At 35.6% G+C, this 27618-nt stretch overlaps 2 protein-coding genes across 6 annotated transcripts; one reads left to right on the top strand and one right to left on the bottom strand.

The window, feature by feature from the left end:
• The first annotated feature begins 11430 nt into the window (after nt 1-11430).
• Nucleotides 11431-14378, top strand: LOC113289906 (PKS-NRPS hybrid synthetase CHGG_01239-like). 3 transcript variants are annotated; one of them, XM_026539339.1, is made up of 4 exons: nt 11431-11523; nt 11729-12006; nt 12096-12275; nt 12378-14378. In XM_026539339.1, the coding sequence occupies exons 2-4, from the start codon at nt 11908-11910 to the stop codon at nt 14100-14102; spliced, it is 2004 nt and encodes a 667-aa protein (XP_026395124.1). In that variant the 5' UTR covers nt 11431-11523; nt 11729-11907; the 3' UTR covers nt 14103-14378. The 3 variants fall into 3 exon arrangements, with proteins under 3 accessions (XP_026395124.1, XP_026395126.1, XP_026395125.1); XM_026539341.1 differs by having other exon boundaries at nt 12092-12275; XM_026539340.1 differs by lacking the exon at nt 11431-11523 and adding an exon at nt 11567-11639.
• Nucleotides 14379-15715: 1337 nt separating this feature from the next.
• Nucleotides 15716-17682, bottom strand: LOC113289904. Of its 3 annotated transcripts, none has more exons than XM_026539336.1 (5): nt 17531-17682; nt 17126-17273; nt 16497-16567; nt 16312-16398; nt 15716-16198 (listed from the first exon to the last, which is right to left on the bottom strand). In XM_026539336.1, the coding sequence occupies exons 2-5, from the start codon at nt 17220-17222 to the stop codon at nt 15911-15913; spliced, it is 543 nt and encodes a 180-aa protein (XP_026395121.1). In that variant the 5' UTR covers nt 17223-17273; nt 17531-17682; the 3' UTR covers nt 15716-15910. The 3 variants fall into 3 exon arrangements, with proteins under 3 accessions (XP_026395121.1, XP_026395122.1, XP_026395123.1); XM_026539337.1 differs by having other exon boundaries at nt 17126-17262; nt 17531-17643; XM_026539338.1 differs by having other exon boundaries at nt 17126-17224; nt 17531-17632.
• Nucleotides 17683-27618: the final 9936 nt, after the last annotated feature.

Genomic DNA, 27618 nt, shown 5'->3' with positions numbered 1-27618 from the left:
AGCACCAATGTCCTTTCCCTTAATGATACCAATCAATATAAATCAATACAGTATCACTTGTTTACTCCATATATTTCTCCTCCTTTTTGTCACAAAATGACAAAGAAACGAAAAAATAAAGGACAAACCGAAATGTTCTTACAAATCTCAAAATAGACTTGCAAACCTATAGAGTTAAGAACGAGGGTTCCACACACCATTTTTGATAACCGAAACTACAAAGTAATTTTTTTTGATATGTTACCAAGGAAACAATTTCCCAAAGCAATTTTCCCTAATAGTTTAGCAAACCAACAAACAACTAAGCACCCTAGTTCCTTTGCCAAACTGATTGTACAAATACAATCGCTTTTCCGATAAGACAAAAATAAAGAAAACTCTATTTTTCTCACCAGGTTCTAATTATCCATATAACTTAGACCTTTAACTTTTAAACAAGACAAGTACTAGGTTAGTTAACTAGCATTTCTTGTTAAGGCATTCGATTAGACTTGAATAACCGAAACCTCCACTTTGATAAGTCTAACTAAGATCAGAATTAACTTAGTTTCTCTTATCCGGAATCGAATTGGACTAAACAATTCATCCCGTAAACCTTTTCTTTCGTTAAGCCATGCACAAATCATACAAACCAAATAAATCAACTTGCATAATTATTCACCTCAACCGGAAGCAATTCAAACAACATAGACATTAAAGCACCGCAATTGTACCGAAATTTTGTAAGACTAAACAATTGATACCACACAATAAAAAAAAATAACAATAGTTTTTCTTAACCGAACCAATTGAATCACACACACATCCATACACAAAAAATGGAATAAAACATCAATTGTACCGAAATTTTGTTAAGCAAAAGAAATAAGTATAGGAAATAAAATCAGGCTTTTCTTAAACAGGAAAATAATTAACTAACAAGATTGTTACCTCAAATTTCGCATCCTCTTCTCCAATATGTTTGTATATTCTTCCAGGGAGAATTGATATCGAAATATTATTATGTTGTCATCCTTATGCAAATAAAAAGAATAACAACAACCAACCATTTCCAGAGAAAGGTTGAAAACCGGTTTTTAACTATTGTAAGCAAAAGTTGAAAACCCCGAAGCACATATGCTTTTATGCTAAACCAAATGATTCAACATATTGTGACTTTTTCACATATTGTTTATATCAGAACCCCTCATGATCCTTTGATAAAGCCAACCAACATGGGCTAGAACTTAATCATGCTAAATCAAAAAGTCATCCAAACCATAAGGGTTCACAACATTATGAGATCGAATATCAAGGTTAGAAAACCGAAATCAAACATCCCATAAACATACATAGCAATAAGATAAAGCATTCAAGCACAGGTTATGTAAATCAAAAACTATCACAAGAAAAATTATAAATCAAATAATTTTTATTCATAATAAGATAGTTTTATTCATAATAGACCCAATACAATCATTGAAAGAAATCAAAAATTGATGTTTATTTTCTTGGATTAAGTATTAGAGCATATAACTTAATCTCTAGTGGTGCTCCCATTATTTACCGAAGATTCCTCAGTGTTTTGATTCTTGAGTCTTCTCTTATCTTTTAGATGATCTAGTCTTTGTTTCAGAAGATTCAATTCTACAATCGACTTCAAGAGGTTTGACTTGAGCAGTTTTTCATTCACTACTGCAGTTTCCAAAACATCACGAGCGACTTCAAAATCTCCCATCAACATAATCATAAGCTCAAAAGAAATATGATTCTTTTTATGTTCGTCTGAGAAGTAGCATTTGAACTCAACTGGAAAGGTTTCAAGTTTTCGAAGTTGGGATTCAATATCAATAGTATTGTCACCCATCTTTGACCGTAGACATAATATAGAAGGATCGGTCCTATAGATGGTTTATATAATAATTCAAACTTGGTTTCCAAGAATTAGATACCTAATCGCGGTATTTTATTTGTGAAAATATACACTTTCGGAAACAACATAAGAGATTTTCCGAACATGACCTAAGAATTCTGAAAATAATTTCGAACTTTTCTCATGGACTTTTCAAGGATCATAAGTATTTTTCTAAAAATAGAAAATATATTCCAAGTATAGAAAAACACTTTAGATATTCAAGAGTATAGAATTATGCTTTCTTCATATTCTCGTGCTCCTTTTAAGAACTTCCCTTTTTATATGAATTGAGCACCTCTAGGGAAATTCCGAAAACCAACATCAGTTGTTGGAGTGATCTAGTGATAGCTCAAAACTTATGGAACATTATCCATCATGATATTTTTGAATATCTATCCTTTTGGGATTCTTCCAAGAATAAACTTCTTTCACTGTGTCACACCTGGAGTGATCTGATTTAACAGAAAGATCAGTTCGATGATCAAAATCATAAGCATGACTTGAAGTTTTTTGAGTTGTGAGATAACCAGAACTCTTATATCGACCCAGGAATTCCTCGGAATATGACAACATCATTTGATGAGATTATTTCCTGGATTCTATTTTAGACAGTTGATCAACAACGAAGCAACATGATATGAAGTCATTTGTTTTTGTACACTTGAGTTGATCTTTTTCTCTGTTTAAGAGATAATCATCGTCAAACGATGTTGACCGGATACTAATCAAAGGATTATTCCTTAAAACACATCTATCTTGATTCTTGCAAGTGGTTAGACTATTAGAATCACGATGTCGTATATTAGTTAAGAGATTCTGGAGATTAGAATCACATATCCTTATTTTAACTAATATACCCCTTTTGGCTTGAACAAAATCAAGTTTTTTAGATTCAGCATCTTCATGAATCAATGATTCTCTGACGAGCTTCTCGACAGATGGATAAAATACATTATCCTTTAGATTATATTTTTCAGCAAGCTTTATGAAAAATTTAATCTCATTACTATCTCTGAATATGACTTGTTTGTCACAAGTATTTCTTTTCATATTAACTCATCATGGTTAATATTTCCTGAGATGTGTTCTACCATAGAACTAATAGTGCTGGGATGTTTATCAGGTTTTGAAAACAAACATCCTTTCTTAAGTATATCATATTCTTGCTCTATGTTAACTGAATCAGACATAGATTCAATTTCTTATAGGTTGGATCGCACCAAACACATATTGTCAGATCTTTTCGTGTTTTCCTGCTCTGATACCAATTGAAAAGACGAGGGTACCCAAATATACCTCAATCTAAAACTTTTCCACCTATAAGTCCTTTCTCCGAAAGTGATTGTCTATGGACTGAGTTGAGACAATACAACAAATCAGTTCACACTTCGTGTGTTCGTCTATGGATACGAGATCGAGACAATACAACAACAAAGTATGTTTACTTTATAAAAGGTTCGGACTTAACCAAACACAATAGGATTGCTTATCAAGTAAATAGGAATTAACGTTTTTGTAATTTACTTTAAATTATAATAACAACAATCATAATTGCGGAAAATAAATGTAAATGACAAAGCAAGATTTTGTTAATGAGGAAACCGCAAATGAAGAAAAACCCCGGGACCTTGTCCAGAATTGAATACTCTCGGGATTAATCCGCTATACAAAATAAAACCAACTTCGTATAATTGAGACCAAGCAGCTAAACCTATACTTCACCTAGTTCCGTCTGTATTCCCACGCCTCCGACTTGTAATAAGTCACGTACTTGGAACAATTCCTTTGGTTCGTATTCCAAATAGTAAAGGAACAACAAATCTGTTTGGTATCAACTCTTTTCAACCAAGTGATATGAGTTCGACAAAGTCTCTTCTGTTTATCTCAATAAATTCCTTCGTCGGATTCTTAGATCTATCTTATTATCAACTACCGAAGTAATTGTTAAGATTTTTCAATCAATACTTTTAATCAAAAAGAATTGTATTGATGCCGATCTACACAACTAATCAATCTAATCTACCACAAAGATAAACCAATTATAGTTGGATCCTCTTTTACCGAAACAAGTATTGTGCACACCAAAGATTATGAATCCCAGATCAGAAATCTTCAAAATCTTCTTTGTCATCAAATCTTCTTAGATCTTTAATAAACACCTGCACATAATCAACTTGAATCTCTTATGATCAATCACGCAAAGAACGGAGTCTGTTAACAATGGATTATCACAAGACGTCTTCTGATATACAAATAATCTAAAGATCCCCGTCGAAACTTCGATCTAGTTTGAGTGAATCTTATATCAGAAGAGAAGATTCTCAAGTATAAAAAAACTAGGTGCAGTCAAAGTTCAACCACCATTAGTCAATCAAATCAATCAAAAACAAAAGATTAACCGCAATTATCTAGTTTGCCACCAACGGTAATAATAGAGCTTTTCAATCCCAAAGAAGACTTTAAACTGAGCGACCGTAAGAGATTTCTCCTAATTAGGTTAGTGTCCTCTCCGAATAGGCGGCTTCACCAGTAGCAGCACAACTAGGATAGTTCTTGCTGCGAGGATTAGTTTGCTCGAAATGCAAACTTTCATATTTATAGACCAAGGAAGTTTGGACACCAAGGAATTTCCAACACCGAAAATATTCTCAAGATATTCTGCAATATATTCCAGATTCGTTTTCCATAATTCCTGGAAATGCTTTGTCCAAAATATTGACCGAAAATATCTTAGAAAATCTCCAACTAGTAAATGCACATTACTAATTTTCATTTTCCAAAAATAAAATTAAAAAACTTAAATAAAAGATTCTCAATTTATTTTATTCGATCCAGGATTTTCTTCATTTAGCTATTATGGAATAACTTTGAACAATTAAAGATAAGCGTTACTGCACATGTTCAAAGTATGACGACATCCTTACTTTGTAAGCCCTCTTTCATAATTACAATCTTGAAACCGATTTGCCACACTTCCAAACAAGTTTATAATTGGTTCATCTGACTTTCAAGAACTATGTGATTGATCAAGAACACTCAATCACAAATCATGGGTTTCACGGTTCTACCAAAACAAGTTTCGGTTCTACCTCCATGTGAGTATTGTGCATAGTCACACTAGCTTTCCAAAATTTGGTTGACTAGGTACTAGGATCGGTTCCCCACATATATATGGTATCTAAATTGTACTTGCTGCACATGTCCATATGATCAGTTCCCCTTTGCCTAAAAACGTGTTGCACATATCCATAGGATCGGTTGTCCTTTCTGCTAAAAACTTGATGCACCTCATACAAGGATCGATTCCCCTTTGTGATAGGTTGCACCTCTTACTAGGATCAATTCCCCTTTACCCAGAGTCGGTCATACCAATAACATTGAATCGATCTACCATCTCAGGTGATTACTTAAGATTGATTTCACTAATAAAAGTCATACCAATACAAAAGTAAGGCCTTTGTGAATAGTTTTACCAAGAACATAAACAAGTCATGAGCCGTTATACTAATCACACATATTGGTAGTTCAAAAGATATGCAATAAATAACAATACCAATAATGCCTGGCGATTTCTCTTTGGATTCACAAAACAAGTTCATGAATTTACTTTCTTAAAACAAATGTAAAACATTGTTTCCTAGAATGAAATATTCACCTTATACCCATACATAATCACAATAGCATTCAAACGATTATGTCGATGTCTTATCTACAAAGTTTAATGGTTAAGCAATAACCCTCGTATTGTATTCCTTAATACTATGTCGAACTAGAGCATAATCATTCATGCTTCGCAGTTTTGTTTTCAATATGCACGACTTGAAAGATACGTTAGGGAGTGAAACAGTTCAAGTCAAATATCACTAACCTTAAGTGGAAGGATGATGTTGTCGTTGTAGCTCCTTACTTCTTCACTTCTTCAAGTCTTCACAATACTTGTAATGTCTCATATCCTAATACTTTGAAGCTAACCTATACGAAGTTGACTCTAGTACATAATCAAGCGACTCTTAAATGAGTTTTGGCTCACTAAAATCTCAATCAAACTTGACATACCAACGATTGGTGGGTTCAACCGAGCTATGCTCTAATAGACTTGCTGGCCAAATTACTTCCACATGAAGTTATCTCGAAATTAGGGTTTAACCTAGATATTCAAATGCATAAATAGAGGGGAATTATAACCATAAGGGGACACGCCCTGATACACGAAAATTCACCAAAAAAACCCTAACAGGGGTTAGAAAACCATTATAATTAATACATCAATAAAATATCTCTTTGTACGGGGATTCATCCATGGATGTAGGCAAAACTTGCCGAACCACGTAAAATTCGTGTATCTCATCTTTATACTTGTTTTCTGCAAAACTATAATTTTCATCATCATCACCAAATCGATTGTGTTTTATGCCTGAAATATTTCTGGGTACAAACAAATCTGCAGCTCATGAGTTTCATATATACAACCAGATTTTATCCTTAATAACTTAACCAAGAAAACTTCTGTAGCAGTAGGAAAGTGGGTATTCCTTTCATCACCACTCAAACTCCACACTACCCTGCTCTTAAGTTGTAACAATAAGTGTTTCCCACCCCAGCTAGTACCAGAAACAATAGAGGCACAACCACAATCATTAGATTGCTGCAACATTTTTTCAAACCACTTGTAGTCCTCATGACTGTCACCATTTTCTACAAACAAAAACACATTCGAGCACCCAAGCTCTAGAATTAGCTTACTTACAGAATCATCATTGTATGCATCCATCAAAATTGACCCAATAAGAACAGTCACCCAAGAAGTAATTGTATCAACATAGAATTCATAAGCATCAACAAAATAAAATGAAAAATATTCTTTAACATTATCTAACACCTTACCGTGATTGTATATCCAGCGAACAATTCTGACAATTAAGAGACATTCATCTACTATTAATTGTAACTCTCCTTACCCCTTTTAAGTTGCAAGAGAAAATCATATCTGTCACTGCCCAAATTACAAGCTACACTCTCATGCAGTTTAATAAGATTTTCATGTGCCTACCCATGATTAACCATCCATGCTAACAAAAATGTAATTATATTACTATCTGGAATTTTAAGGCCTATTCATATGCACATGCCAAAAAAAAGCTGGTTTGGCATACCAGGTGGCATGGCAAACCAATTGCGCCACTATGGGAAAATCACTAAGCGATATACTTTCTAGCAAGCGATATTCATAAAAACGCTAGCGATAATGAATTTAACGCCAACGTTATTGACTCTAGCGCCAACGGATAGTTCTTTATCGCTATAAATATGTAACTTTCAAACTCAAAACATACCCAAATTTTTTACATAAAAATTTCTCTTTTTCTCAATCTATTCTCTATTTCTCAATCTAATTTATTTGTTCTGTTTTCTCCAAATGGCACAATTACCCCAACTTGATTAGGCAACGCAACTTGATTTTTCTGGAGTAGTGCTTGAAGGTGCCGTTAAGAAGATATGTGATAGTTATAAAGAAATAGGTACGAAGAAAAGAAGTCTTCAAGTTTTGGATATTAACCAAGTCAAAACCAAAACTAAGAAAAGACAAAGAAAAGTTCAAGGCAAGGAAAATCAAGGGAAAACAAATTTGAATCCAAAGAAGAAGATAAACAAAGGAGACTCCGTTCATGAGCGCATTGATTGGAAGTTTTGTGAAATGAAGAACATTGTCCCAAATTTTTATTGTCTAGTTTTATGTCTTGGAAAATAACTATTAATGATTAATTCGAAGTTTGAATTCGAAAATTTGACGCGTATTGCGGAAAATTAAGCTTAATTTTATTCTTAATCTAATCTTAAATTTTAATTAGAGATACAGTTAAACAAATATTAAAACTTAGGAATTAGACTAAGTGGACAATTAAGAAACTAAAACATAAATATTGGACATATTTGGGAAAGTATCTTAAAATCTCGAAACAACTTCCAAATTCGAAGTCTTTTTCGTAGGTGCGACGACATTCCGGACAACACCGTTGTTGAAGTTCCATCATGCTTTCACCACTCCTCATGTTTCGACATTCTTGCCGAAGTAAAATAATATACCTAATACCTTCTTGATTGATTGTAGAGAAGCGCTGTAACATCACGATTGTTGGGGTTCATTGTTTGTTCTTGAAATTTCCCCAAAATCCTTTGCCAAAATGTTTGGGGATGTAATACATCTACGAATAAAGTCTCAGCAACAGAAATATAATTCTTGCAAATACATTCATCTTCGACAGTAGTGAATTTCGGTTTTCGCCTCCTAAATTGCCTTCTCCTAATTTGAATTCTCCTAATTTCACTTTGCACATTGGCAAGATTAACAACTCTTTGATTTTCGGCAGCATGTTCATTTGCTACGAACTCATCCATGTTCACATTATCAGCCATGCTCTCTGAGGAATTGGAAGAGTGATGAAAAGAGTTAGAGATTGAGAAATTCTAAAGAGATTTAGAAATTATGATGTGGGTTGAAATGAGATTGGAATTAGGTATTTATAGAGGGGAAAAATGGTAGTCGCTGGATGAGGAACTTCTGAGCGATGATCAAGTCAGCGAGCTATCTAATGACCAGCGCTGGCGCTGGAATGACCAGCGAGCGATATTATGACCATCTAGCGATCAAAACTCTATTGCTTGCTGGAAACTCCATCGCGTATGCCTATATGTTATTTCTAACATATATGCATATAGGTTTGGCAGTTTGGCAGTTTGGCATACCGATAGTGGGTGCATATATGCCAAATATCATATTTTGGCATGTGCATAAGAATAGGCCTAACAAACATCTCCCCATCAACATGAATTTCAGCATCATTAACAAGCAAGGGAATTATTGAATCCGTAAACCCAGGGCTAAAAATCAATCGAAGAATCAATTTTCCAAAAAAAATCGGTGGTATAACTACATGGTTACCACGATCAAATAACAATCGACTATAATCAGAGAGATGGGTAAAACAATTCTTACCAATTATTTTACTGTGACTAATGACCAATTTCTTGGAGCATTCAGGGTTTCTCACAATTAACCTCAGAACTCACAATTTCATTAGATTGAAAATTCAACTCATCAGGCAAATTTTCCTCTCCATCAAAGAAAAACTAGGGAATGAGGAATTCGAAATTGAGACAATCATCGTCTTCTTCACCATTCGATGGAAATGAAGAACTCTGAGTAACATCTCTTTCTAAATCTTCTTTAATAGGGGTTAATACGGTATTGTCAGCGATATATGTCTTCATCATTTTCAATTTTTTAACCACCAACTGGATTAATTCAAGACTTTCATTTGAATTTTGAGCACATAGTTTACGCTCCATTCACCAGTATTTCCTTTATTTCTCTTGATAAGCAGTGAATCTATCCAGCTGCTATCACATTAGGAGGTCGATGAAGTTCATCATCCATCTTCTCTGCTACTATATCTACAAGTCTTCCCAAGCCATAAATGTTCTGTGATAACAATTCAGCGAATTTCATTGGATAAGACTCGTGCAAATCTGCAACCTCCATTGAAGAAACCATCAGAATTTAAACGTCTCTAGATATCAATTGTCGTGTACCTGAGTACGATGGAAAGATTGGGTGGATAGATTTGAGGATAACCTCTATTGATTCGTGAGAATCAAGCCTCTCTGGTTCAAATGAACACATCCTGAAGAACAAAGTTCTATCAAATTAGTAATTTGATACCATTTTCATTACAAACTCTGGCATTATAAAGCTAGGTTTCCATCCCTACATCCAATGGTTAGAGCCAACGTGGTCACATCCTATCCCACCATTACAACTGATAAGAACATTTATCATTAGGATAAATCTAAAGATTTAAAGGCCTAGACAAAGAAAACTCCCACATTGAACGGTGAGGAAACCCTCGCTTCTTATTGGCCGAAATAGGTCTTTTTTTGAGTTTTGTGAAACGAACGTTTTGGTAAGGACACTTGGAAATGCATAATTGGTTTGATAAAAATACAAACCTAAAAGGAATAAAAAAAACATGTAAGTTACAGTGTTTGGTATTCTATAAAGGTCCCAATTCAAATCGGAAGTCCTAAACCTACCATATTTGGACTCAAAATTACATTAGGAATCCAAAACCTCTTAACGGGAAAGTGTAGAATAAACTCTTATTTTTAACCTACCCAATATATGCTTATGGAATAGTGGGTGTACAGGTCCGTAACTGATGAAAAAACATGCGCATAATTTCGAGCAACCCATGCCATGGATAAGAGTTTGATCGCATTAATGATGCATGGTGTATGAAAGTTATGAGCGGAGATGGTTAACACTGAAAAAAAAAGCACGAGCTTATAATGCTATCGTGATCTTTGTATCAAGCCTTAAAATATCAAAGAAAGGTAAACACTTCCCATTAGGATTCTAATAAAAATCTCCATCAAACTCATCAAGAATTGAACTCATGATCTCATCACTTCCCATTAGAATTCTAATTAAAAATCTCCATCAAACTCATCAAGAATTGAACTCATGATCTAATCATCTGACTGTTCATGTGAGTTTACAGTCATTATGGCTTAGCCTTCCACAATGTAGCTAAAGTATCTCATCAAGAAATTATTTGGTTATGATTGATCTACCTACTTTGGCAAGTCGTCATGCCACCCGTATATAAGACGGACCAGAATTTATAGTAGTCTAGGGATCAAATATTTTTGCTTAGCAATATGGTCAAAAGGCAATTTTTTTCAAACCAATGGCATGATTTGCATTGATAACCGGAATATACCTGTAAAATACTAGATAGATAGATAAATAATAGATTGAAAACGAACAAAATCTATAGAAGAACGGAGAAAGAAATTTGTGGTTTATGATTATGAAACAAAAATGTGAAGAAAAAACCCCTAAATTTGTGGTTTTTGTGAAACGATAATTTTGGCGAGGACACTTGGCAACATATGATTAGTCTAAAAATTAGAGTTTCAAAAGGAAAACCTAACCTACCGTGTTTGGAATTTTTTGGAAGTCTAAAATCAACTCAGAAGTCAAGTACAAAGAAAAAAACTCAAATATTTCACAAATATTTTTTGCTAAGATAAATAAAAATTCATACATATTTCCTATCTTTTCTCCACCTATTTAATGTATTAGCTCTGCCACTCCAAATTAAAAATGCATCGTCACGGGGTGGGGCGAAGTCTCGCGCACATCAAATCAAAAATGCATTTCCACGGGACGGGACGAAGCCTCGCACACAACAAATTAAAAGTGCATCTCCACGAGGCGGAGCGAAGTCCCGCGCACACCAAATAGAAAGGAAAAACGTGTACAAATCTAGTACTACTAACAACTGATATGGGGACTCCAATACACGGTACATGACAAAAAAAACTCTATCGCTTAACATACCATAATGACGTGGAAAGTTTGCCAGACCACCGGACATGGCATATGTGTGGGTTAGCCTCGGAACGGGCCTAAACGCCGTGATGCTACTAGAGTCTAGAAACCCTTCCCATGTTGGACCAAGTCCTTTTTTACCCTTAAAATAAATAAAAAAGCTAAAAATATTGGTGAGGCCGGTGCTAGAGGAAACGGAAGAGAGTCGATCATATTTACAAACAAGTAACCCCAGGTGAGTTTGATTTAAACTAATCTCCATATTGTAAGAATGAAATTCAGTTATTTTTGAAAAGATTTCATCTTTTGTTGCTTTAGATTTATGTTGTCGCCTCCATTCATAATTCTAGGGTAAGGATTTCCTTCTTTCGAAATGATTCGTAGAATTGGATATTGGAACCCTAACATTTCGTGAACCCATGGGTTTTTCTTTTTTCCAGGAACATTATACTCTTTATTTATCTATTGAGATTGGCAGTTTGGGGGAATGGGACAAGGTGTATCCTAAAATTACTTCTTGTTTTCCCCAACTAAGAGAAACAATAACGTTTTAGGCTTTTAGCTCACATATACTAGCAGACTAAGTCCTCACCAGCACCACCTATTTTAGGTGCTGAGCATGGTGGATGTAAATTTTGGGAGAGAAATTATGGAGGTCGATTCTTCTCCTGAGGGCTCCTTTGATTCTGGCAGGCACTTGGAATCAACAGCAACTCAGGTGAATTTTGGCTCATATGCTTATTATAGTGTTAAAAATTTGCAGTCATATTACTTCGATACTTACTTATACATGTGGTTGGAAGGAAGATGGTGGATGGACCGATTAACAGTAGTCCATGTATGGAGATAATTCCAAGTGTTGGTAGTCCACAACTAGATGTGGATCCAGGAGTTGATGGTCCGCAACTAGTAGAGACGACATCAATAACTGAAACATATTCCCAACCGGTAACTGTTGATTTGACACCTTTTTTTGTCACCGATCAGGTACTGATCTTGCCAACTAACTTCTTATGAGATATTTACATACACATTCGTCCCTGACATACTGACATAAAAGTTAGGTCACTAACATTTTGCAGTGTGTAGGTGTTTGACTCACGCGAAGCCATTATAGAGTGGTGTCAAGAGGTCGGGAAGAAGAACAACACGGTACTTGTGATCTCACACTCGAAGAAAACACTAAAAGGAAAGGGGTCAAGAATTACACTTGGATGTGAAAGAAGTGGTTGGTATACGGACCATAAGAAAAAGAGTTTACAACCCAAACCTCCTGAGCCAAGGAAAAGAAAGAGCAGAACTAGAAAGTGTGGTTGTCCTTTTCAATTGAAATGCGATTGGGTAGAAGGAAATAAGTGGACTCTTCGTGCAGTGTGTGGACGTCATAATCACGAGTTATCAGACACACTGACTGGGCATGCATATGCTGGTAGGTTGAAAGAGGAAGAGAAGCAATTAGTACTTCATTTGACAGCAACTGGTGTTCCACCACAACAGGTACTTATAGCACTTAAAGAGAAGAGCAAAGAAAATTATTCGACTTTGAAAACAATATACAATGTGAAGTCCAAACATCGGAAGAGTCAGGTTGAAGGTAAGTCTGCAATGCAACAAGTGATGGAATTATTGGCTCGATACCATTATGTAGAAAAGCATAGAAGTAATGAAGAAACAAACGAGGTAAGAGATATATTCTGGGCTCATCCAGAATCGATGTTATTGGCCAAATGTTTCCCATCGGTTTTAATGGTCGATTCCACATGCAAGACTAATAGATTTAAGATGCCGCTCATTCATATTGTAGGCATTTCTTCAACAGGGAAACTCTTCACAGTTGCATTTGCCTTTATGGAGGCGGACACAGAACAACATTATATTTGGGCTTTGACGCAGTTGAAATGGATGTATATGCCAAATACATTGCCATCCTTATTGGTCACAGATAGAGAGAGTGCATTGGTAAATGCAATTGATATTGTATTTCCGAGATCAAGTAGGCTGCTTTGCACGTGGCACTTAAATCAGCAGGTGCAGGCCAACTGTGAGAAGGCTTTTGAAGATAATGATGAGTGGGAACAGTTTCACACTGATTGGAATCATGTTTGGCAAGCTGAGACGATGGATGAATATGGCGATGCTTATGCTGATTTTGCAACAAAATGGGCACCAAAATACCCATCATGCATCGTATACTTGCGTGATACATGGCTGATACAGAAAGAAAAATTTGCTTTGGCGTGGACAAATAAGATCAAACACTTCGGCAACACTACGACAAAGGCTGACAAAGAGCATGAAAACCTTAGGAAGTATCTAGTTTCTGCTGTAGACAGTTATAGTACTTGTTGGAAAGCAATGCACAACATGATAAAAGATGAAATTGCTCAAATTAAATTCTCTTTCGAGCTAAGTCTGACCACATTGAATCAAGAACATTTGTCACCTGCTTTGGAGGAGTTGAGGAACCATGTATCTCATAAGGCTTTGGAGCTTGTATTGTTTGAAATTCATCGTGCAGAAAATCTTGGCAACGAAGAGTCCTCGTGCAGCTGTTTCCTCCACTCTACACACGGACTTCCTTGTGCACATGAATTGGTAAAATATGTTCCTCAGGGTAAGGCTATCCCTCTGTTGAACATTGACTCACACTGGAAGCAACTTTCAATTGTTCCGACACAAGAGCTATATAATGGATTTGATGTCCTACCGGAATTTCAATTGTTGAGACAGAAATGGAGAGAAGCAGTGGAACCCAGACGTTCCTTGCTGTTACAAAAGATAAAGGACATTGCAACATTCAAACCCCGGAATTAAGCATTTCAGACGAGTTGTTTCTTTGAGCATGAAATGCTTGAGTGTCATAATATCAGTCAATGTACTCTCGAGATTAGGCTTTCTTACTGGCTTCTTCTAGTTGCTTCTTCTTTTAGCTTTTACCTTAGTTCAACTTATAAAATTATTTCCAATCATAATTTCCCAAGATTACTTCATGTGTTGCCCTTCATCCATAAAAATGATATGCATATACTATGAAAGCAAAAACTTACTGTTTGTTCAGGATAGGTCATAAACTGTGTTTTTGTTTTGTTTTTTCATTTTGTCTTTTCTGTTTCTTTTAGTTTCAATTATTTCTCAAAGTATACTAGTTTGTACTGCAATAAAATCTGAAGCATACATACTCTATCTGAGTTTAACCAGTTAAATATGATTTACTTTTCTTATTTCAGTAATTTATTTGATCAATCAGCATCAGTGGTTGGGTAACTTGCGGTTATTGTGTTATGGTTGTGGTCTTAGTGTGTTATGGTGCATATTAGGCTGTTTAGTTTTGTAGTTGTAGGCCTACAAATAGAAGTGCTTTAAAACAAAGGGGAAGGGTAGAAGTCATGGGTAATCAAATATATTTATTAACGTATATATTGCTGTTTAGTTTCGAGGGCTCAAGGAATTTGCCTGAGGGATCATCTGTTGTTTAACATGATAGAAAGAAAAAGGTCTGTTTCTTAGTAAAATCTGAACTAAGGTGCAGTCTAAAATTTATTGGAATGTGTGTTCAGAAGCCATGTATAGTTCTTTGTTTGTGTTTGGTTGATCTGAAACGTTATGCAAGTTGTTTAGCCAGGCGGATTGGATTCCCAATTTCTTCGATTTGTGGTTTAATATTTGTGTTGTTTGACTTTAGGTTTGCCTCTTCATAAATGGATAGAGAATAAAGCATTGCAAAATGAAAGGGTAGTTTCTCTGGGTGAGGTCAGAGAAATGTTAGGTAGTCCATCTTAACATTAATTGTATGTATATTAACATGCAGCTACTTCTTTCTATACATAGACATCGTAGATTTTCTTCTTAACACCCTGTTAAGAAGCGGAGAATACTACCAAGTCCTGTACAATGAAGAAACAAAAGGAAAGAGAAACATAACATGACAAGAGGTAACTGAAACTTCTATTGCTTGAACCTGACAGCTACAAGGCCCTTGTTGATATTTCTCACCAAGCCTTTCCAGGAAACAAGAAGGTAGCTGAAGCTGCTCTCGAAAAGGAAACCTTGCAGCTATTGTTATGAACTGCCAATATCATTTTGATCTACTGAAACCCTCGGAATCATCTCTCGAGCAACAGTTGGTGTGGGATGATGTTGCACTTAACTCGAGTTGGTGGATCTACTGAAACCCTCGGAATCATATCTCTGAGTAACAGTTGGTGTGGGATGATGTCGCACTTCACTAGAGTTGGTGTTGGGATGATGTTGCACTTCTATGGTGGAACATAGCTACATAGAAGTCTTAGTTAGCTCAGTTTTGGTTTCTTTATTACTGGTCTTCCTCCCTACTTCTGTATGAAAACTCGGTTGGAATATAGATTTGATGGTGTACAAGTTTTTGACCCAAAACACTGTGATGCAGATTCAGAAATCTCCACTTTCTGTACCCATGAGTACCACTTTCACGCAAAGCCATTAATAAGAATACCAGACAACTGTAACATCCAGTACAAGTTGGAACCTAAAATCATGTATATATAATTCGGGGATTACAAAACATCAGACCTAAAAACATCCTATTGTTGCAGATCAAAACTTCGTTAACGTACATGCGAAACATCCAATGAAAAAGAGATTCCTCAGTGCCTCTTTTTGCCGTGCTTCCTACCTCCTTTCTTCTTTCCACCACCTTGGTTTTTCTTTCCTTTGTCACTAGTACCAGTACCAAAATTCAATGCTTGTGGCCGACTTGGCCGATTTTCCATGCTTCTTGAAGAATTATTGTGCAATAGATGCTTCACGTTCAATACACCATTTTTGAAATATCCATCAGTTGACCTCAGTACGCTATCCTCTGCCTTTCGCTTCCCTGGGGCTCTATTACTAGAACTTGATTTGTTCCCCCCAAAACGACCGAGAACCATATCCTAAATTAGCAGCAATTAACTATCAGCAAAACCTCCAAATTTGAACTAAATAGTAAAGATACTATGTAAAAGAAATAAAAAATCCCAAACAAGCAAAAGAAATCTTCAACAACCTCTTGTAGAGTTTTCTGTTGTCTTTCCTTTTGTTTCTTCATTGTGACTCTTGCAAGACTCAGTGGTACTCTTTGCTTCTTAACAGGCTGTTACAAAGAAAATCAACAATACTTCAGTGTAGGAGGAGTTAGAGGCTTGGTAAATGTATAATATCCAAGACGAACCATCTGCATAGTTTTCCTACCTTCCCACCGAGAGAAACTACCCTTTCATTTTGCAAAGCCTTCTTTTCTTTCCATGTCATATGGGAGGAACCTTCAATAAAACAACACAAAAGTGATCAAACCACAATTGAAGCAATTTGGGGATCAAATTCTAACTGGCCAAGTATAAACAGTATATTTGTTTTTAAGTATCCATAAATAAAGCTAACAGTTTTCTGAACCAAAATAAGATACAAGCCTCCTAAAAGATCTCATTTATAGCTTTGGTTGTAGGCTTGTAGATACATACTAATTTGTTGTTAACTTGATTAAGTACTGGTTAGAGAGCACCTAATTGGCTCTCTATCGGCTTTCCTAATCTTATACTATCAGGTCATGTTACTAGATGTTAAAAACAAAATGAATCAATCTCATATTCAAATTTGACATGGCCTAATAAAATAGTTTTTTTTTTTTCCCTTTGGCTAGGGTTAATCACAAAGTTCCCTAAGTAACAATGGCTAATATTTATCAAGCACTAAATAATAGTGAATGGTTGGTTCTTTTATGTTCTCTAGATAATCAATAAGGAATCAAGAGACTAATAATACTACGTATGTTTCAGGTGTGTAAATTGCAATTCAAAGTGAGAGAGAGATAATAATAATACCTAAAAGCTTCAAGTCGAGGGTAGAAAGAGAAGAGAAACCCTGTTCCTGCAACCGCTCAGCAAGAGCCTCGAGATCGGTAGTCTTCTTCGACCCCATTACTATTTGTCAGTGTAAAACACAGAGAGCCTCGATCAGCCTTATTAAACCCTAAAACTAAAAAATATTAGCATGGGAAATACACAAAAGAATTGAATTGAAATTGAGTTGTTACGTTAATCTCAAAATTTTAAACTAGTTGATACTTGAATTCCTAGAAATCCATCTGTATAAAATTGTCAAAACAAAACTGAGCATAAATTTCTCCACATAAAGGGATTTGTTGATACCAATCAAGTTCACAACCTTAGAGCTGTGACTCCTTACAGCTAACAAACGACTGTGAGAAAGAGAGGGATTTTTCGTACCTTAATTTTGTTAGGGTTTAGACTTCAGAGAAAAGAAATAATAATGTGGGAGGAGGAGGAGGTGAACAAAAGAGAAAAGCACGATTTTAACATGGTATGCTCGAGGGTTAAAATTGTCTTTTAAGAAACTCTCAAACCAAAACGGCAAAGAAATACAATTGTGTCTCTCTACTGGAGAGAGAGAGAGAGAGGGGTACCATGTGTTTCATTGATTATTGGTTTTGATGTAAGCATCGTTATTTCCTAATGTGTTGATCATATTCGTATATACATGTTACGATGCTTTTAATATCTTCTTCGTATCGTGACTTGAACATCGAACAAAAAAAATAATAAAGGGTTTATAGACGAACCTATTGTTCATTAATGGTTTAATTCGACGGTTTCCCAACAATTATTTCGAATGTAATCAGACTCCAAACTAAAGAAGAACTCTAATCATAATCCATTTTCACAAGATATCCATTTCATTAAAACATGACTCCTTAAATCACTGTAATAAAAAAGGTGATTTTTGACTCTTAGATCAAAGAATCATTAGACGGACAGGATTTGACGGGGACCATGATCCGGCGGTCAGGATCGACCGGATCGAGCTATGACTTGGACGGACATGAATGATTTGGTAATGTTTCGGGATGGGGTGTGGGTTAGCAGATACAATACAAAACGAAATCTTATTTTACGATTCAAGCTTCAAACTTCAAACACACTACAGATGAGGACACTCTCGCTTCCCCTCTTTTTTCCTCAAAACACTTGGCCTGGTTGCTATTAGATTTCCGAAGATTGTTTGGTTTTACGGATAGGTTTAGGCAAATTTGGGTTTTTTTTTTTTTTTTTCCAAATTGAGGGTTTTCTGATGTAGGACATTCTACTCTATTTCCTATTATAGTTCTTCTTACAACTTCCTATCATATTTATTTATTTAGGATTTTCTTTCCTAGTTTTAGTGTATTTCCTAGTTTGGTTTGATTTCCTTTTCTAGTTTTATTACTTTTAGAAAATAGTGAAGCCTATATAAGAAGGCCTTTTATTATAGAAAAGAGACACAATTCTACAACCAATATTATTATTTGATTAATATCAAACTTATCTTTTATTTTTATCTTTTTTTTATTATCACTTTTTTGTATTTATTGATCTCACACTAGTTCCTATCTTTCTATCGGATCTTTGATCCAAATCATACGCTTCCGCTACGTCAAGTGGCATCAGAACCACGGTTGAGATTCTCTTTTTGAGTTTCTTGGCTTTGTTCCTATCCATTGTTAAGAGACTCCATTGAGTGCCTTAATTTCTTCGTTATGGAAAAGGAATTTCGTATTACTTTCAGAGTAGGTGAAAAGATTTTTGATTTTATCACTTATCCATCTTCTCCGAAAAATTTCGTGTCCATCGGAGCTGCAAATTACTTCAACAAAAACAATTGTGGTGAACGGAATTTATTTGGCGGTCTTCTTGAATTTAGTTTCTACAAAGGTATGTATCACAAAACTGCTTATTGTGAATTATCTTTTAGGAACGATTGTCATGTGATATTAGGCGAGCCTTGAATTTCAAGTATGGGTGTTGTTTATAATGGAAGTTTGCATAGTTTTGATTTTCGTCAAGGCAATAATTTGCATCGTTTAATGGGATTACACGAACCAACACCATTACAACGTAAGATTGAAAAAGAAAAGTCAGATTTACGGAAAGAATTGCATGAGATATTTGCTCGTTTTCAAGAAAAGTATATGGAAAAGTTTGTTGATCCATATATTGAAGCCTTTATAGCATCGTCAACTTCAGAAGTACCTACCTTAGAAGAAGAAGCAGAAAATAAGGGTGGCGAAGAGAGTTCTACTGTTGCTAAGATTAATCATCCACAATCCACTTTTCCACATGTTTCCGACATAGCTACCTCTGTTCTTAAGGATGTGCATACTCATGAAATACTCGATAACTCCATCAAGAATCCACCTCAGTGTTTTCTGATTATTGATGTTTGTACTAATCTTATTGATTTTGTTATGCCAAAGTTAAACTTCAATGACCTCAGTTGTTATGTTAAGATTTCGAATTTCCCTATATTATGGCATAAACAATTGAAGTTAGAAAAGCAATCGAAGTATATTGTTTGTTGGGATGGGCGCTCATAATACTTACTAGATTCGAGGGATATTTCTTCAAAAGATAGTGAGCAGGCTCTTTATAAAACAGCTAAGCAGATTCCAAACCAAAATAATATCACCATATTGATTTTTCCAGGTCTCATGGTGGTTACACAAGAATCAGCCACAGTCACCTTGAGAGATCCACTTGTCACTTTTGGTAGAAATCTGCAGGAACACCTATTGGATGAGGGCTTAGAATTGCACGGAAAAAAAGACGGTGATCTGATACGAGGCAATTTTCCTGCCAGTATAGAGGTGCTGAAATCTTTAATTAGGCAATCTAGTTATCGTGGTTCTCCATCGGTCTTTCATGATACTTTGCCAAGGGTACATGAGATTTAAGTTTCACTGCCAAAAACTTCAAGTGACGATGTTGAATGTCTAGGCATCGACAATACGAGAAGAAAATTAATTGGAATGAAAGAGACAGAGGATAACGATTTGGTCAGGAAAAAGAAAGCTAAGAAAGGGTTTCAAACTGAAGATGATAACAACTTCACTAATCGTGCTCCTCCAACTAGGGATTTTGGTTTTCTGAAGAAGTATGTTCCTTCTTATTCATGTTTCTCGGATGTTTTAACTGTCTGCCTCAGTAAAGATTCAATATTTGTCAGTTCCGTGAACAAGCTTAGACAAGTTCAACCCTCAGCTGGATACTTGCACTCGATCACTAATTCAGGTGCGCGTTTGAACTCCTTAAACTGGACTGCTAACTATGAAGCTTCATCGAAGGTGTGTAAAATTCACTACGAAAGTGAAGAAGCTTTCACAAATTCTCATGGTGTTCTCATCCAATATTATGAGATTCCTCGAAAACCCCCTTGGTTCGTGGCTGTGCTTTTGCCGTGTGGATCCCTAAGGAGAAGAAAACGAAAAGGAGATACTCCATGCCCAGCCACAACAATTATGGCAGAAGTCTTTTCTCAAAAGGAAGAAGATACAAGCAAGCTGCTAACGGCAAATGCACACAGTATAAATGTTAAATCTCAGATGGAGAGATTCAAGGGAGGAGGTGATGGTATGTATTTTATAAACCCTAGAAAAACACCGGAGAAGTTTACAATGACAGCTAGAGCTGTTGTTTCCATAGAGCACCCACATGACGTTATTGTTCAGTCTGGTAGTCCATATTGGCTGGGGACTGTAATGAGATTTGTTTCCTTTATTAGTGCTCATCTACTAGCAGGAAAACACGCCCAGGAAACGTTCACAAATCAGATGCATGATCCGCATATTACCGATGTAAAGATTGAATGCCAACCAATCAAGGTAACTGCTATTACGATCCATTTGATAGATGAACCAGGTCAGTTGTTTTTGAGACTACCTTTTTCAAAGCATTCCTTGAATACATACCTCCTACCCACTGTTCATCAGCAACTTACAACTGTACTAAAGGTACGCAATCCAATGATTAAGGGTGCACACGGTACGGTTCGGCTCGGTTCTTGACGAGACCGAGTACCTGTACCTCCCTAGCCTCGGTTCCAAAATTTTGGACCGGTACCTGTACCTTTTACCTCGGTTCCGGTACCATTCGGTACACGTCCGGTACCAGGTACCATTCGGTACACGTCCGGTACCAGGTACGGTTCCGGTACCAGTCGGTACTTTTCCAAACAAAAATATATGTCTTTTTCTCTGACAATCTAAGTACCTGTTTTTTACCTGTTTTTCAATATATTAAGTATTACTAATATCTCAAATTCTCATTCAAAGCAACAACTAATAAGTAGCAATATTACTAGCAAACCAAACAAACAATGTCTTGAAAATATGGAAAAAGAAGTGGCAGTAGGCAGTAGTCACAGACACACACACTAAGTCTTGAAAATGAGAAAATCTGAAAAAAGAACAACTAGCAGTGCAGCTAGTGCTGCAGTAGTCTTGAATCTTGATCTTGTAATCCATGTCAGCAGCACTTGGGGTGTCATCAGTATTGATAGGACCAAATAACGCTGCAAAAACAAATAATAGCAGTTAGTAACTATTAGACTATATCTATCAATGCCAAACACAAGTAATAATGTAATATGTTACCTTCTTCAGTTTCAACATCATGTTATCTTGTAATTGCCAAACTAAATTAGCTTATCTATCAACACAAATAGTTAGACCTAACTCACACGAATAAGACATAATACATGTGACCAAGAAACTTGCAAAGTAATGCAACTACTCTCTCTTACCTATGTAGAACAAGGTCAAGAAATTGCACCAAGCTCCCACAATGGATAGAACCCACAATCCAGCAATCAACTAATAGAAAGCAACAACCTTAATCAACAAGTTGATAAATACCAGAGCCAAAGCAATTTCCAAATCTGATACAAACTTGTAGACATAATTCTCATGACTACTACTACAATTTCCAAATATGATAACACAATTGAGTTTGGTCCCAAAAGAACAGTCATTTAAAGAAGTTCACATATTCAATAGCATTCAATAAACATAGAGAAAGATATTTACATGTACATATGACAAATGAAACACAAGTATTCTCTGGCACTGAAGATACTACAATGACTGCAACAAAACCACTCATAACATAGAGAAAGATACTAAAACATTGCATTTACTAAAAAAATTAGATGAGCAATTTACTAAAAGTCTAAAACAACTTTATATATCTAAGAAAAATCATTTTGATGAGCAATTTTATCAAACACTATTAGTGCATTCAAAAAATTACAGATTCTTAAACATTGCAAACCCTTAGAAGATTTTGATGCTTAAACATTGCAAACCCAAATGATAAAATATTTTGATTGCATCCACACCACACCCATCATTAAATCATTCTATTGAACCTAACAGAAACAATCAAGTTTCCCAAAATCAAATCTAAGCAATAAACAAAGAAGAACACATACCCCTCAACTGGATCAGTTCTTCAGGCTTCTCCTCTGAAACTCTACACCCAATATTCTGAAAAAACAAAAATTAAAAAAAAAAATCCGTCAATCTCAATCACAGGCATACAAAAATTAAAAACAAATTGAACAAAAAAGCTGAAACAAATCAGGTGATTAAGAAAGAAAGAAATAAGGAATTTTCAGTAAAGATTACTTACCCCGTGATTAAGATTCTGAAATTGTTCTTCTTATTTTCTTCACACCGGAACTAGAAAACAGGCAAAAACTGTAGTACAAAGAGATACGAACTCAGTTTGATGAAGAAACGAAGATTTGAGGGTTTTTTTTTACTTAACTTTGGTAGAGATTGGGTTAACATAGAAGAAGTTCTTCTCCTTCTCAGAGAGAGGAGACGAGAAAAAAAAGAAAGAAAGGAAACTGAAACCCTAACCCTAGTATGTTAGTTTATATACCCCTATTAATCCAACGGCTGAGACAGATCCCTTATCCCCTAAATCTAACGGTCACAATTATTCGGGACTTCGGTCCGGTACGGGACGGTTCATGTGTTGGACCGTGTACCTGTACCCACAGAGCTCGGTTCCTATTTTTGGGACCGGTACTTGTACCTTGTACCTCGGTTCGGTCCAAAATCAGGTACGGTTCCATCGGTTCCGGTTCGGTCCGTCGGTCCGGCTCGGTTCCTGTGCACCCTTACCAATGATCATTATATTGAATTGGTCGAAGTATTTTTGTTATTTCTTGGAGGTTAAAGAAATTCATCATGGTGTTCCTAACCAAGACTATGAGATTCCACGAAAACCTTATTGGGTTATTCTTGTTGGTTTCCGCAAGCTAAATCAAAGCTTTGCAGGAACTCTAAGACTTACTGGTTTATCTACTACGGAAGATTCCTGGAATGAGGTATCATTATCTAACATCATTAGTACTCTGTTGTCTTGTCTGCCTGAGTTGGTTTGTATGGTATGCGTAACGAGATATTATATGGAAAGCTGGCAATCTTGGTATACCGTATGTGCCTGGGTACACATTCTGTGTAAAGCGAGTACTGCATCCTGGAGTACATTTTCTTCATAAGAGATTAGATTGCTCTTTCAACATATGAATTGACTTTTCAGAGTTAAGGAAGACATAACTGATTGTTTCTTTGATGCTTTGAGAGTTGCGAATCAGAATTTCTATCGTTTAATTCAAGAAGACCAATTTCTTAAACGTGTCTTATAAGGATCTGGAGATGTTATTAAAATTTTCTCAAGAGGACCGACACGAAGTATGCTTCTATGTTGTTTGGTGGACGTCTTTATTTAATCTAAATCAGTGTCCCAATCGGTTCGTTTATATGGTTGGAGATGCCGATCGTAAGATGGATATATGGGAAATGAAAATTGATCAGAGATTTCTAACTGGCATACAAGGAACTAGCTCTACTAATGATGCGTATCTTTATGAACACTGGTTCTATCTTTTTCTTCGGTGTAAATATGATTTAGGGTCTCAAGAGAAGCTGGCTTACTCCCTCGCGAGACTGCAGTCGACATCAACTATCAATTCTTCATTTCTAACAGACTCGGGTGCAAAGATATCACTGGCATTTGGGCATGAAATTTCTGTTTCGGTGCAACAGAAGTCTTTTTCTTTTTCTACTGGATTTGATAAGATTATGTTTCTCAGCTTATGCATTTATAATGCTAACTATTCGGAGTGTGCTAGTGCTTGCCTACAGAAGATTTTATTATCTAGTGATGTGAAGAATCTAATAAATGCTGATCTTCGTCATCCTACCATATGATCTTGGAAATGATGCTTGTGTTATTATGGCGTACTCAAGGTATCTGATTGATGACCAGAGTATACAGGTGGACTTTATTCAGAGTTTGTTTAAGCTATGGTCTGAATACAAGCATAAGGATCATCAAACTAGTAAGGTGAAAGGCTGTTTCAAATGTGGTACCATTGATCACATTCCCAAAGATTGCACTGCGGACCCGAGATATAAAACACATGGCAATGAAGATTCGAAAAGTGATGAAAGTAGGCATGAAGATCTTCGTCATTGTTTTCAACCTTATGACCTTAGCATCAACGGTGTTTATCTTGTTATAATGAACTCATGGTATCTGGTAGATGATGGTCTTTGTCGTCGTTTCCGACCATATGACCCTGGCAAGGGCGTTTCTCTCTCTACAGTGAACTCGTGGTCGAGTTCTTTTCAAGAAGGGGGGGACTGATGTAGGACATCCTACTCTATTTCCTATTAGAGTTCTTCTTAGAACTTCCTATTATATTTCTTTATTTAGGATTTCCTTTCCTAGTTTTAGTGTGTTTCCTAGTTTGGTTTGATTTCCTTTTCTATTTTTATTACTTTTAGGAAATAGTGAAGCCTATATAAGAAGGCATTTTATTATAGAGAAGAGACACAATTCTACAACCAATATTATTATTTGATTAATATCAAACTTATCTTTTATTTTTATCTTTATTTTATCATCACTTTTGTGAATCTATTGATCTCACACTAGTTCCTATCTTTTTATCGGATATTTGATCCAAATCATATGCTTCCGCTACGTCATTTTCTGAATTCTAGGGTTTTCACTCCTCCGTATCATCCATTAACGGTTGTTGTAGATGCAACTATAATTATAACATCAACTTTTCTTCCATATGATTCCTTCCGAAGTAACTATCTCTCTATTAAAGAATGCATCTATCAAATTTAGTGTTCAATTTTGTTCTTTTTTTTATGTGTCAATTTATCAAATGTTGCATTGTTTTCAAATTCTTTATACTACATTTCATGATTATTCATTCTCTATTTTTTTTATTCATTCGATCTAGGGTTTCGTTTATACAAACGGCGCTACAGGGTCAAATTTGACAAAGCTTAGTATATGAAAGCCACAAAAAACAGTGCTTAAGGGACAGATTTCTCATGTAAGTGTTAGTCAATATGTAAGCGGCAGCAAACTGAATTAAGCTATATATCATTTGATATAGATGTGAATTTCATGAACTTTATTTTTGTGCTTTTGTTTGGTGATGTTTATGCAGGCTAGCATCATGTCTCTTAAAGTGAAAGGACCAGCTGGTGCCATTTGATGAGATGTGCTCTCTAATAGAACCCTGCTTGAGACTAGAAATTTTGAAAAGGGTAGGATACATTTCCTTTAAACAAGTTTTAGAATCCTGATAGATGCATTTATGTGTCTAATATGTCTCAATTGTATGTATTGTTAGTGCTCGATTTTGTATTTATTTTGTTATTTTATGTCTTTGTAGGTATTTATAGAGAAATAAGCTCTTGCAGCAAAAATTGGCTCGAAAAGTGGTGTTTTACACCCCATGATAAAGTACTAAAGGCACCCCAGAAATGCACCGGAAGCACCCCAAAAATGTGTCGGAAAAACCCCAGAAAATTACTATTTACGCTCAAAAATTACTATTTGCACCCCATAAGGCAAGTGCTAAAGGGAAACCCATACAGGATTAGGGGGAGGATATCTTCTTCTCAAATTCAAAACCAATTTGGCGGGAAAACATTTCACTTCACTGGAAGAATTTCGATCGAATGTTTGGAGGAGTTTTTGTGTGATTCAATCGCTGAAACTTCATGGGTAGTTGTGATATGTCCTAATAGAGCTAGTATGGGTGTTTGTTTCGATCAAATTTGGCTGGATAACTTGGTTTAATCCAAACAGGGAGTTGGAGGAAAAACATGAGCTTGCACGAGTTGTGAGGAATTTAAACGTGTACTGCACGTGTTTGGAAGAGTTGATCGATATTCTGGAGCGTGAAGAAGGTATAGAAGGAAAGAAATACAGCTGCAGATGCGTAGGAAAACGATTTTTGGAAACAATATATTTTCGAGAATAAAAGAAATAATGGGATTAAATAAAGAGATTTTGGGAGATTCAATGTCGCAATGATGTATAAATAGGTTCCTAAGATCACATAGAAGGGGAGGGGAGAGTTTGGGGTCGAGAGGAGATCTCAGGAAGCATGAATCAAGAGTTTTCAGAACTCCGTTGCTGCTGCTCGTGAAGAACAGGGAAACAACGACGGTTTCTTCATCCGTCGTAACGGTTTCTTCAAATGCTTGTCACAGTTTCTTCAACTGGTTTGCAACATTTATCTTCATTCTAACAGTTTCTTCATCCTCTTCTGGAACATTTATCTTCATATTTGTAACGGTTATCTTCATCATAACAGTTGAGAGTTGAAACAGTCGGTCTGCAACGCGCATGTGCTGTTGCAGATTTCCTGTTTCACTATTTTCTCTTCTTGTAAACACTTTTTGAGCCATGAATACATATTTTGAGTGTGTTTCCAACATGATGAGCTAAACCCAATCTTTCGGGGCGATGGAAGAAGCCATTCTTCCAAAAGTTATGTGGTAAAATTTATTTGAATTTATTTATGCAATTCTTTTATGATTATTTGCACCGAATGAAAATTGAGTAATGATTTTTATTAATTAGTTGTGTTTTCTCTTGATGAAGTATGCTTAGTTTAGGGAATTTGATACTTCATTCTTGCGATTAACAATTGATGTTTTGAAAATCTAATTTAGGAAATGATTAGAATCACAATTTCTTTTGATGAGAGTTATATTGTCTAGAATTGCATGATAAAAATTAACATTAAATTACATGAATTTTGGTGAATGGTGAAATCCTGAACCCCGGTCTCTCTAATATAATCAGTTTTAATTCGCTTTATTTTCTTTAGTTTTAAAATTTAAATCTAAAAGCACAACCTTCACAAGTCTTGAACGAACTCTATTATTTATTACTACAACAACTTTGAAATTACATCAAATTTTTGGCGCCGCCAACGCGGACTTGTCTTTAGGCTAGAGTTTTTAGATTTTTTTTTTAGGTTTTTTTTTATTTGTTCTTCCTTACGTTTTTGGGTTTCTGTCTTTTTCTTTCAGATTTTGGAATTTGGAGCGAAAGAAAATTTTGCCAAAGCTTTTGGTGAATACTTAAAGACTGGAGTAAAAGGCAAAGCGAAAGGAGCGAAAGAAGAAGATTTTTTTTCTATGAAAAAA

This window comes from Papaver somniferum, chromosome 6 (genome assembly GCF_003573695.1).
Source record: "Papaver somniferum cultivar HN1 chromosome 6, ASM357369v1, whole genome shotgun sequence".
Classification (NCBI taxonomy): Eukaryota; Viridiplantae; Streptophyta; class Magnoliopsida; order Ranunculales; family Papaveraceae; genus Papaver; species Papaver somniferum.
Note: the sequence above shows the minus strand (reverse complement) of the source record. Positions and strands in the feature narration are given on the sequence as shown.

Coding starts and splice junctions, on each gene's coding strand:
- LOC113289904 (XM_026539336.1), bottom strand. CDS start 17,222: ATGGGGTCGAAGAAGACTACCGATCTCGAGGCTCTTGCTGAGCGGTTG. Junction 16,568..17,125: donor CCTCGACTTGAAGCTTTTAG/GTATTATTATTA, acceptor GTTTTATTGAAG/GTTCCTCCCATATGACATGG. Junction 16,399..16,496: donor TAGTTTCTCTCGGTGGGAAG/GTAGGAAAACTA, acceptor TCTTTGTAACAG/CCTGTTAAGAAGCAAAGAGT.
- LOC113289906 (XM_026539339.1), top strand. CDS start 11,908: ATGGTGGATGTAAATTTTGGGAGAGAAATTATGGAGGTCGATTCTTCT. Junction 12,007..12,095: donor TGGAATCAACAGCAACTCAG/GTGAATTTTGGC, acceptor GTTGGAAGGAAG/ATGGTGGATGGACCGATTAA. Junction 12,276..12,377: donor CTTTTTTTGTCACCGATCAG/GTACTGATCTTG, acceptor TGCAGTGTGTAG/GTGTTTGACTCACGCGAAGC.